This window comes from Salarias fasciatus, chromosome 2, assembly GCF_902148845.1.
Source record: "Salarias fasciatus chromosome 2, fSalaFa1.1, whole genome shotgun sequence".
In the NCBI taxonomy this organism is placed as follows: Eukaryota; Metazoa; Chordata; class Actinopteri; order Blenniiformes; family Blenniidae; genus Salarias; species Salarias fasciatus.
In genome coordinates, this window is record NC_043746.1 from 27688776 (window position 1) to 27701005 (window position 12230).

General features: G+C 47.4%; 2 protein-coding genes across 3 annotated transcripts; one reads left to right on the plus strand and one right to left on the minus strand.

The window, feature by feature from the left end:
• Positions 1–278: 278 nt before the first annotated feature.
• On the plus strand, positions 279–1888 carry LOC115407530 (heterogeneous nuclear ribonucleoprotein A0-like). The gene has a single exon (XM_030117898.1). The coding sequence runs from the start codon at positions 350–352 to the stop codon at positions 1241–1243; it is 894 nt and encodes a 297-aa protein (XP_029973758.1). The 5' UTR covers positions 279–349; the 3' UTR covers positions 1244–1888.
• A 1134-nt stretch (positions 1889–3022) lies between these two features.
• On the minus strand, positions 3023–11941 carry klhl3 (kelch-like family member 3). 2 transcript variants are annotated; one of them, XM_030117808.1, is made up of 15 exons: positions 11870–11941; positions 10039–10176; positions 9696–9802; positions 9375–9496; positions 8277–8439; positions 8045–8154; positions 7062–7178; positions 6807–6956; positions 6609–6726; positions 6343–6540; positions 6157–6258; positions 5948–6076; positions 5229–5369; positions 4986–5129; positions 3023–4891 (listed from the first exon to the last, which is right to left on the minus strand). In XM_030117808.1, the coding sequence occupies exons 1-15, from the start codon at positions 11887–11889 to the stop codon at positions 4863–4865; spliced, it is 1788 nt and encodes a 595-aa protein (XP_029973668.1). In that variant the 5' UTR covers positions 11890–11941; the 3' UTR covers positions 3023–4862. The 2 variants fall into 2 exon arrangements, with proteins under 2 accessions (XP_029973668.1, XP_029973675.1); XM_030117815.1 differs by having other exon boundaries at positions 10039–10173; positions 11870–11890.
• Positions 11942–12230: the final 289 nt, after the last annotated feature.

Sequence of the window (12230 nt, forward strand, 5' to 3'; positions counted from 1 at the left end):
CTTTTTTTATTCCACAAGAATCAGGGGGAAGTGCGTGATACTTCTTCAGCTAGATAGTTTCTTTCTTGATCATTTACTTCTCCTCGAACCAACTGCAAACCGTTTGATTTTAAAAACAGATAGAAGGCAACGACGAGCTGGTTTTTAAAAATAAGATCTTAAAAGTTCCCGACGTGACCTGAAGGCAGCTGCGGAATGAACCGCTCGCGCGCGCATTGTGGGCGGTGCCCGCGGTTCAAGTGGACCAATCAGCAGCCGCAACGTCTTACGACAGCAGCGCAGTGGACGTCCCGCCCACACGTCGTCCATTGAAGAAGAGGAGTCGAAGAGACGGTCCTCACAAGAAATCATGACGAATAAACTCTGCAAGCTCTTTGTTGGCGGGCTCAACGTGGACACCACGGAAGATGGCCTACGGTCGTATTTCGAGCAGTTCGGCTCGCTCAGCGACTGCGTGGTGGTCATGAACCAGCAACTCCAGCGGTCCCGCTGCTTCGGCTTCATCACCTACTCCTCGCCGGAGGAGGCCGACGCAGCAATGGCGGCTAAGCCACATGTCGTCGAAGGCAACAACGTGGAGCTGAAGAGGGCCATCGCGCGGGAGGACGCCAACAACCCGGACATCCTCGCCAATGTGAAGAAAATCTTCGTCGGCGGAGTGAAAGACCACATCGAGGCCGAGAACCTGATCGAGTACTTCTCCCAGTTCGGCGTGGTGGAGAAGGCCGAGATCATTTCCGACAAGCAGACCGGCAGGAAGCGCGGCTTCGGCTTTGTCTTCTTCGAGGACACTGACTCCGCCACCAAAGCGGTGCTCACCAAGTACCACACCATCGACGGCAACAAGGTGGAGGTGAAGAAGGCCCTCACCAAGCAGGAGATGTCCTCCGGCGGCCGGGGAGGCAGAGGTCGCGGCAGGGGGATGCAGAGCTTCGGCGGGGGAAGAGGAGGGGGCGGCTATGGAGGAGGCTACGGAGGAGGCTACGGAGGAGGCTACGGCGGCGGGTACGGAGGAGGCTACAGCGGGGGTTATAACGGAGGCGGCTACGGCGGATACGACGACTACGACAACCAGATGGGGGGCGGTTACAGTAACGGCGGTGACTTTGGGGACGGCTACGGACAGCAGTACTCCAGTTACGGAGCGATGAAGGGGAGCAATTTTACCCACAGGAGCTCGGCTCCGTACAACAGAGGCGGGGGTTACGGCCGGGGCGGCGGCGGCGGCTACGGAGGCTACTAGGCCCTCTCCCTCACGTTTAGGTGATGATGTTCGTTTGAAAATTTGATTACACACATTACACATGCCCAGGCTGGGTGAGGGGTCTTTGTTACTTTCAGCTAAAGGGAACAGTGCCCATCACCCACCCGAATGAATGAGACTGTCCTCTGGATCCAGCTCCCCCACCCGGACCCCCCGTCTGTCCTCTTATTCCACATTAAGGACTTTACTACTAAGAATTGTGAATTATTGAACTATATGTTATGATTTTTTTTTCTTTGGGGGGGGGGAGAAGGACTTGTTTTGAACCATTTGTAATCCATGTCTGTCACTGCTTCTTGACTCAGAATTGCGTTTGTTCTGTCTTGCAAACCAGTCAATTGTCTTGTTATATTTTGATTTTGCATCACGAACTCAGGGTTTTAAGTCAGTTGGTGGCAGTGCCAGGCAGCGTGAGACTCGATTGCTTGAGTTTCTTGATTATTTTTTTTCATTTAAAAAAACCATTTTGGAGATAATGTCACGGACTGTAAAATTACTTTGTTTCCCGTCCCATTGCAGGCTTTTTTTTTTTTTGTTTAGATTAAAACTGTTTGAAATCCATGTTCAGTTCACCCTTATGTTTTACTCTGCTTTTATTAAAGTTTTTAATGTTTTGAAAATCAATCTGTGTCTGTTTTAAATATGAGGGCTCAACCTTTGTATTGACTTTATTAAGACTACCACAAGGTGGGAGTATTGCCTGTGAAATTCTATTTCAGCCATTTTAAAGTGGCCGACCCTCATTAGAAGGGTTTGACATGAGCTGACGTGCATCGGTCAAACATGCATACACTCTTCTTACAGGTCCCAGGTACAGCTGGTAAAAGTCTTACACTATGCATGTATTTACTTTTAATCAGTCCTGCGTGTGTTTGAATGTTTCCCTGTTGCAAAACTAAATACCTGATTGCAGCAAGAAACACTTTGGCTATGAATGATTGTTTCTAAATCATTTCTAATCCAACTAAATTATTCACATAAAATCGAAAGCATTTTAATATACATATAGACATCTCACAAGTATCTGGAAAAGAGACTTCAAGACTGTTCAGACACTTACCAGTACTGTGAAGCCTACACAGAAAATAAAAATGCTTTACATTTTAATTTTCACGTAATTCACAGGGTCTTAAAGTTACCTTTTCCAGAAGTTTGTTCAATTTTCTTTTATGAATCATGTCCAATTGCGTAACTTGGAACATTTCCTGTTTCGATTATTGCTTTAAATTCCTCTTTAACATGCGCTGCAATCGGTGTTTCGAATGAATTGGTAACCCTGTTAACAGGTGACCCTGCGGCCCCAGTTAGTGCTCGCAATAGAAGATGGAAAAAAAAAAGTCAGACACCCGGAGCTGACCTGGCGAGAACTTTTTGACCGTATTAACATAACTTTAAAGCGTAACTTCTGTGAATCTTTGGTGAGATGGGGGGGGGGGGGGGGGGGGGGGGTTAGACCGGTGTCCCGTACTGTGGTCACCAGTCAACACGGAAACTAATTATTTCGCAACACTGGATTTTTTTTTAAACCAACAAACGCTAACAAGTGACACAAATCAACCTCAGTCTAACAACTCTAAAGCGGGGATATTTTAATTTCAATGAGGAACACGGACATCTCATAAATGTTAGCGCACTAAATATGAATTCACCTGTGATTGCCAGCTGCGATATCATATAATATGATTTAAGTTACAATTTCATTTTATTAACAGTTGAAGTAGAAAACAAACCCGTAGTTAACTCCCTAGGTGAATCTCCTCTTCATTTATCAGCATATTTCCGTTCTACCTGGCTTAAACACCCAGCAGGTAATGATCGATTAAACCTGCCAATCAAACTGATCACGCCCACTGAGGAAGTGCAGCGAAACCCTGATAAATCAACACGTGGAGGTACAATTCTTTAATGAGACACGTTAATAGAACTTATTTTAATGTAAAAGAGAAATGTTAGTTAAATAAAAACAAAAATGACTTTGGCAACAGATTAAATAAAAAAAGAATTTTTCTAAACCCTGTGTGGTCAATTAAAGACAAAAAAAAATATTTTTCCAAATTCAGAAAATTTTTGAAAATTACAGCTCTTCTATATTAAGAATTTTACAATCTCCTGACCGCAAATCCACAACATCGACAGCTCTGAAACACAGTTTACGGTAAAAAATAGAACATCTGCACTTAGTGAGAACGTTAATCTTCAACAGCAATGTAAAGAAACAAGCTCACCTCAGGCTGTTTGAGTCTAAATTTAACCCTCGGTGAGATTGTTTTAACAAGAAAAATGACTGAATTAAATATCATTTACATCTGTAGAAAAAAAAGGGCTTTATATACACTTAATTTACCGCTTTCCATTTTATTCAGAAAAATATAAACATCCATTAGCTGGAGATGAGCTGCAGCAACAAGTGTCCAGCATTACATTTGTGCTTGTTTTGTTTCCTCTTCGTGTTTTGTCTAAAGTTTTCAAAACTCGGCCGTGAGGAATTTGCAGTGACACAAACAGGAAATATCTGGACGCTGAACCAGTGATTTCACCCAATGGAGGAAATGTTTACGGTCGTTTTTAAGTGTAACAGAAATGAAATCTGCTGCAAAATGGAAACATTTTTAAAGATAAGACAAGTGGAAAATGAGTGTGTTGTGCTTCAATTTCCTTGTGTGAAATGAAACGTTTAATTCTTTGATGGTCATAAGCGTCTCCGTCTTCACTCACACACACTTCATTCTGCTGCTGTGCGACGTCTGTACTGAATCCTGGCTTTGTCTTCAGCTTTGTAGCACTGGTCAGATCCACTGAACTTCCTCCAAAATAAAAGCCTCCGTCTCCTAAGTGCACGTGAGGAGGACACAGTGACGGTCCAGACAACGCTCTGTGATCGATCTACCGCCATAAATAAAAGCCCTGCAGCTCATCTCATGAGGCTGTTTCAGTTTCAACAGTGCATTTTGACAACAAGAGAACTAATTTTATCATTTAGTTTGTTATGAAGCTTTAAAAAAATGTCTCCAGCATGGTATGGCCACGTTTCTTATGATGTTATTGGCATGGAAGAGGTTAAAAAGCTGGACAGCAGGTCAGACGGGGCTGGGGGTCCGCCGGTCTGGTTCGGTCAGTGCAAGAGGTCAGTGCATCAGTAGTGAGAGGACAGCAGAGTCCCGGCCTCAGTCTGAGCCACCGTGTGAAAATATTAAATAACTTGGTTTGCATATAAGACGTCTTCTACATTCTTCCTGCGGTCCTGCAGCTCTGGAGACGAGACGGACCGGGCCGGTCTGGACCCCTTCCTCCGGATCGCCCTGCGGACATCTGGCTGAGTCTGTAAACAAAGATATCCGTTGTGCATCAGCCAATCACGGGCCAGACTTTGGGATTATTGCAGCAGCCTGCTGGCCTGACACGGTGCGTTCAGGGCCCTCGGTCCGTCTGTGTTTTCCAGTTTCGAACGCGTCTCCTGACAGCTGAAGCAGCCGTCGCGGGCTTCAAAACGTCCCTCGACACGATCCTTCCGCTGATGAACGCCTCCATGAGCGTCTCAAAGAGCTTCGTCCAAAACCAACCCAGGGGTCTGAGGGCGCCTGACAGCGAGGGGGTCTCGTCACAACGGCTTGTCGATCACCGCCACACCTGAAAGAAGGAGAGCACCGCACTGTCACCCTGAGAGGAGCTGCTGGGCTGTCGGACTGGCCCCGGAGCGAGACGCTGCACGGAGCGGACGTACCGGCGTAGCTGCGGCCGTTGCTCATGTTGGTGGGAATCAGGCTCCACTTGTCTGTGGTGGGATTATAAAACTCCACAGAGGACAGATTGCAGGAGCCGTCGTCTCCTCCGATCACGTACAGCAGTCCGTTGATGGCACAAACGCCTGCGAGAGGACCAGAATGTCCCAGTTAAAGCTTTTATTTCGATGGAATTCAGAGATTTTACTGTCACAGTTTGAAGCAGAGCCAGCCCGCCGTCTGACCTGCGTTCCTCCGACACATGTTCATGTCGCAGACCAGTTTCCAGCTGTTGCTCTGCGGGTTGTAAACCTCCACGCTCTTCCTCACCAGAGGCCCGTCGTGTCCGCCGGCGGCATACAGCTGACCAGCCAGCACGCCCACTCCTGCACAGACACACACACCCCTTTACAAACCACACACGGAACTCATACAAATAGAAGAATCACTTTTTTTTTTTTAATAATTAGCATTAAGAATGTTTCATTTCATTTTAACTATGAATGAAGTTTAGTGACATGCAGCCATTTGCTCACACACAGTGCTCGACCTCCTCAGAGTGTCAGAGATCAAACTGCACAACTTTATTGTGAGGATTTTCACTCTGTCACTAAATGTTTTCCTTTGCAGGCTCTACAGATTTTGTCCACTGGGAGGCACTGCTGCTTCACATAAAGTTATTTTAACTTCATAAAGCAGCAAAGTGTATAAAAATGCTGAACTGGGCTCATCACGCTTTCCTCAAAAACTCATATAATACAATGGGGATTTTGAAGAACTACAAGTCTTTACATTTAGAGTACTGACATGACTCCTTTCATTAAAGTTCTTATAAACACTTGTTTTTTTGGTTTTGATGCTGTTTTTTTACTGACTGATATGCTTCCTAAAACTAGAAATCACCACACACTGAGATAAAACACATTTCTGTGACCGCTGTGTGTGTGTGTGTGTGTGTGTGTACCTGCTCCACTCCGCCGTGTGCTCATGTCGGCCACGTAGCACCACTGATCGGAGGCCGGGTCGTATTCCTCCACCGTACTGAGACACTGACGCGACGCTCCGTCGTAACCACCGACTGCATACAGCTTCCCTGAGGACAGACACAGGTTAGAACTAACACACACAAACACACACACGCACACACACACAAGCACACACACACAGGCTCACCGTCGACCACGCCGACCCCCACGCTGCTGCGCCGGGTGTTCATGGAGGCCACGTACAGCCACTCGTTGCTCTTGTAGTTGTACGCCTCCACGGTGGACAGACCTGAGACACACAGAGGAGTTTCCTTCCTGACAGCTGCAGACCTCGGGACGGATCAATCCACCTGATCGCTGCTGATCGCCCCACCGATGCTGCCGTTGAAGCCCCCCACGGCGTACAGCACGTCCCCCAGCACGGCGGCCCCCAGCGTGCTGCGCCGCTCCTGCATGCTGGCCACGGGGCTCCACTGGTCCCGGGCCCCGTCGTACACGTCCACCGAGCGCTCCCGCAGCGAGCTGTTGAACCCGCCCACCGCGAAGACCCGGCCCGCCATGGAGACGACACCTGGGGAGCAGCAGGAGAGTCAGGGACTCGGACCACCGCGGTTTCCCCGTCCCGACGCCGCTCCTCACCTGCCCGGCAGCGTTTGGACGGCAGGTCGGCCACCTGGTACCAGCGGTCCTCCTGGAAGTCGTAGCACTCCACGCTGCGGATGGCTTTGGGCGCCTGGCCGCCCACCACGATCATGACCTGCACACAGAGCAGCGGGGCTGGGACGGCCGCTCCACGGCGACGGCGAGTCCGCGGGGGACGGGGGGCGGACCGGGTACCTTGGGGATGCTGACGGGCGTTCGGGGCCGCGTCCGGTCGGTCTTGATGAGGTGGCGCTGGTCGGCCGGCAGCAGGTGGTACTTCATGGCCTCGATCAGGAAGTCTTTGCAGGTGTTGTTGTTCTTTATCAAAGCTTCTTCCTCCACGATCTGAACACATTTCACTGCATTTATTCCAACGATTTTTAAAAGCACAAATCCTGTAAAATCAAGAGCCTGAAGCAGCAGAAGAAGAAGGTGTGTAACGTAAAGCACCTGGACCAGGTAATCCCGGGACAGGAGGGGAAGTCTGACGTGCTCCATCAGTTTGGGCATGAGCTCCAGACGAGCCGGCTGGTCGTACTTGATCCAGGAAATCATGGCTTCAAACACCTGGAAGACAGAGGAAGAGGAGTCGGACACCTTTCGTCAGAGATGAATGAACATTAAATGAGGCTGCAATAGGATCTCTGTTTCTCTTTTAACGTTTTAATGTCACACTTGTAAAAGTGTCTGTGGAGCTTTATGTTCTGCTGCTATTTTGTTCATTCAGCTTCAACCCTGCTGATTTGTTTTCAGGCAGATTAGTGCTCCGGATCCTCTGAGCAGCTTCATTTCAAATGCACATTTCCTCCTGAATCTAGGCCACTCACACCTTCCCGGAGCGAAGGAATTCAGAGGCAGAGACCACACCTGGAGGAATGTAAATGAGCAGATATGGAGCTGTGGCCGAGGTTTGAGGAAGGTGTGAGATGAGAGGAAAAAGGCATTTCAGATGCGAGATAAACTTCTTTCAGAGGGAAATCCTCAAATTTATCCGATTCATCAGAGCTGAAGTGCTCTGCTCTTCAGCGTCTTCTCATTCACACATCTTCACTGCTGAAAACGAGGCGAGAGCGAACAGGAATAAAGAGGAAACGAGGGTCGATCATCACACACAGTCCTGAGTTCAGGCCGACTTCACTCTTTTTATGACCAGATCAAATGGATTTATTTGTTAAAGGATAAGATCGGATGCCTGGATCGGACACACATCAGTCGGTCTGTGTTTGTTCTGCTGTTGAGCTGTCGACCAGCCGGCCGCCTCTAGAGGGAGCTGAAGAGCTTCAAGACTGCTCACTCCAAAATCTGACTACACTTCTCCCAATTAGCACTTTTCCTCTGTTATTAAAAGGACGAAAAAACAATTTGACAGAAAAAGCGCTCTTGTGTGTGTGTGTGTGTGTGTGTGTGTGTGTGTGTGTGTGTGTGAGTCTGACCTTTTCCTCAGTGGAGACAGTGAGCTTGTCGCTGGAAATGAGGCTGCACACCTGCTGCAGGGAAAGTCCCAGAAACTCTTCACCCTGCACCACGTCAGTGAAGTGCTGCTCTGAGAGACACAAACACACACACAGACACACACACACACACACACACAATAACGGCAGATAAATACACACAACACTGGTATCACTTGAAAGCTGTCAGACACACACAGAGCAGCAGGGTTACCGGCGTATGCGTGCGCCTGGTTGAGGAGCTGCGTGCACGTGTGCAGGTCAGCGAAGGCCCTGATTCCCAGACAGTTGGTGGGGTGAAGCTGCGACTGGAGGAACTGGCAGCAGACCTGCCGCACGTCCATCAGCTGCAGCAGGGAGGCTGCAGGCAGCAGGACCTGGAGCACACGGCGCAAAACCACCAGACGACAGCACAGATCAGTGAAGACCTCCAAGCAGCGACCGGGGCTACAGCTCTCTGCTGCCCCCTGGAGGAGGCCTGATCTACACGCGTTGAATCGTTTTAACTTGGGAGTATTTCTGTGAAGAGTTAACTGCTTTTTGGGAATGTCTGAGGATGCTGGGAGACAAAGCTCTCTTTGAAACAGAAACACAGCAGCTAACCAGGACAGAGAGGCAGCCTGTCTATGTGTGTGTGTGTGTGTGTGTGTGTGTGTGTGTGTGTGTGTGTGTGTGTGTGTGTGTGTGTGTGTGTTTGTGTGTGTCTCCTGTGTTTCCTGCCTGAAGCCTCGATTCTGCTGAAAGACACATCACAAACGCTGTTCACACACCAACAAGCAGGGCAGAAGAAAAACACTCCCAAAAAGCACAAACAGCCTCTTGCTGAATATTAAACTGGTGGACACACACACACACACACACACACACACACACACACACACACACACACACACACACACACACACACTGAGCGGTCAGCCAATCAGGCGGGCACGCCGCTAACAGTTGGAGGATTTCCTGCCTCCCTCCATACAAACTTCCTGCGCTAATAATCACAGGAAGCTTCCAGCCTGCAGCTGCCTGGAGCTCAGAATCCCGCCGGCTCCGCGGCGTTAATGGCGCCGGGGCAAAGGGGGCGTGGCCGAGTTTCAGCTGCTCGTCTGCCTCACCTGGAAAACATGGTCCAAACACGGCTTCCACCAAAAACTGAAACTTTCGGCTCATTTCTCATCTGTGATGAACTCCACAGTTATTTACATCTTCTAACCCTGATTTTTGACTTTAATGAGTGAAACGTGGACGCGACGGTCTGTTATGTTTGAGTTTGATCCTTTTCTGTGTTCAAACGTCTCTCTCTCACCCCTACTCTCACCTGGACGTTGTCCTCCGTCACCTCGATCTCCGCCGTGTAAATGTAATCCACCAGTTTCCTCAGCGTGTGACCGTCCACCTCTTTGATCTCCACCTGGTGGGCTTTACTCTCACTCATATCACCTGCGCGCGCGCACACACACACACACACACACACACACACACACACACACACACACACACACACACACACACACACACACACACACACACACACACACACACACACACACACACACACACACACACACACACACACACACACACACACCGTGAGACACAGGAGTACAGACTGTGTGAGAGTGTGTGTGTCTATATATACCTGTGAACATGGCACAGAAGTAGGGGCTACAGGACGCCAGGACCACCCGGTGAGCCGGCACCTCCACGCTTCCTGCCACCAGCTGGACGTCGCAAAGCATCTTCTTGCTGGAAGAGTTGGAGGGAAGTTAAACTTTTCTTTTCCTGATTTAACTGAGTGAATGTAAACATGGAGCCAAATAAGTTTCAAAGTGGGGAAAAAAAAATTAATCAAAACAACGCAGCAGTAGCTCCTTTCTGAATGGAAACAAACCAAAATGATTAGAAAATAAATGAAATTAAGAGAATTGAAGAGTAGAAATGCTGGAAGAAATGACTTCTGGAGTGTTTTCTCATCCTCTCACTTCCGCAGCTCGTTCATCAGCTGGAAGGATTTCCTCATGTGCGTCTGGTTGAAGCTGAACATCCCTCCGCCGGCCGCATCGTCCTCCGAGTCGGCGACGCAGGCGGGGCGGGGCGAGGCCGGTGAGGCCTGCACACTGCTGAGACACCAGAACACAACCGGGGGAGGAGGGGTCATGGGGTCAGGGGTCAACACATCACAAGTATGAAGTAAATGCATCAGATCAGATCAGAAACTTTCACTGTTGCTTGTTTTTTGTTTGCTTCTATTGGAGATTTTCCCGCAGTGTTCATTGTCTCTCATACATTCTTCTTCGATCACTTTTAATTTTATTTGCCAATTCTGCTCCTGCATTAAACCGTCAACATTCCTCAAGCTACAAAGCAACATATTTCTTCAGTCACACAGAAAATATTAAGAGCAACAAGAAGAAACCAGCAAAAAGTCAAGGAGAAAAACACACTTCTCCACCCTCTCCACCCTCCACACCAGGGGCGTCAAACAAAAACAGAAACCAGCCCACAAGAAGCTCCGGCCCGGGCCAACAAACCGCCAAGTACATGAGAAAAGAATTCAAAGAAAACATTCATTTTTTAAACAAATGTCTTAAGAGTAGCGACAAAGTGATTCTGCCATGAAAGACGGAAAACTAACATTATTCTCAAAGCTACTCTGCAGCACAACAAAGAAAAACCTTAAGGTTTAGATTAAAAAGCTATAATGTTAACATGTCACCAGTCTGGCCCACTCAGATTCGCCCATGAACTACATCTCTGGTGTTTGACACCCTGGTCTATGTTCTGTGGACTTAATTTTTGAAGATTTAAGAAAAATGAACATCAAAATGATCTTTGAGATGATAGATCACACTTAAAAACTAGCTAAAAGACAAACTCGTCTATTATAAAAAGGACACATTATCACTATGGAAGTTTGTCCTTTTAAAGGATCTTTTCTTCCTTCACAGCATTAACCTGAACACTTTTTACAGTGAAAAGTGAGAATGTATGTAGATGAGTGTTTCACTGTGCTTCAGTGTCAATGGTGTTTTATTCGGATCAGACACTGAATGAAATTCCTTCATCTTAAAGCTCCTTCAAGCAGAAACCAGAGACAAATCTGGAACTCTGCTGTCTACTTATCTAAAGATCTCTGGGTTTATTAAAATACCGAAAAAGATTTAAAGGGTATGTAAATAAAGTTTCATGTGACAAAACGGTAGATTTCAGTGACCATTGCCATAGCATATTTAAAACCGTGTATCTTCACAGTGCATGTAATAATATTCTATTATGATTAGTTTTACAGGATAAATAACTGAACCATTGACACAAACTGATGTAGCAGATTAGATTCAGAACTGTTAGTCAGATATCTCACGTATATGTTGGCTTTACTGTGTAAAATTCACACAAAACCCCAGAAAAATAAGAAGTGAATGAAGTTGATGATGTTTGTTTTGCCTGGCTAGCTTTTAGCATGGCATCATTTCACTTGGTAGCTAACGTACAGTCGGAATTAATGGTGGTAATAACGAGTTAAAGGTGGGTTAAGGGCTGGTTAACAGCGGGTTAGCAGCCTGTAAACAAACACCTGCTGGCAGCTTAGAAACACTTCAACGCGTTAACTTGTTAGCGAGCTAACCGGAGCTAAGTGAAGCTAAAGCTAACCAGTCACCAGGAGCGGAGCCCCGGAGAAACAGGCTCTGTGAGCGGCTGAGACGGCTTTATGTCAGGGGGATCATGTGGGCCAAAATGTTATCCGACAGATGTAAAAGCTGCGTGAATCTCAGATTTACAGAGTAATCCGCATGCAGAGCTGAGCCAACTCACCCCAGCGACACAGCGTCCATCCTCCCGGAGTCAGCCAGCCAGCCGCGCCGCAGAGCGTCTGTCAGAGTGAGGGGTCGACCTGCAAGCCAAGATCGTCTATCAGAGTGCTGCTCTTTATCAGTCAATATGGTGAAGAGCGACCTGTAGTCAAAGATCGTCTATCAGAGAGGAAGGTTGATCTATACTTTCATAAAAGTCAAATTGCACTTCGGTATATTTCAGGTTTTTTTTTTTTTTTTCAAAAATAATAATATAAAAACAACTTCACCACATCGACTAACTAACTCACAGAAATCACTTGAAAATGATCTGTACACCCATAACATATAAACTAAAATGATGTAGAAACTTCTTAATAGTG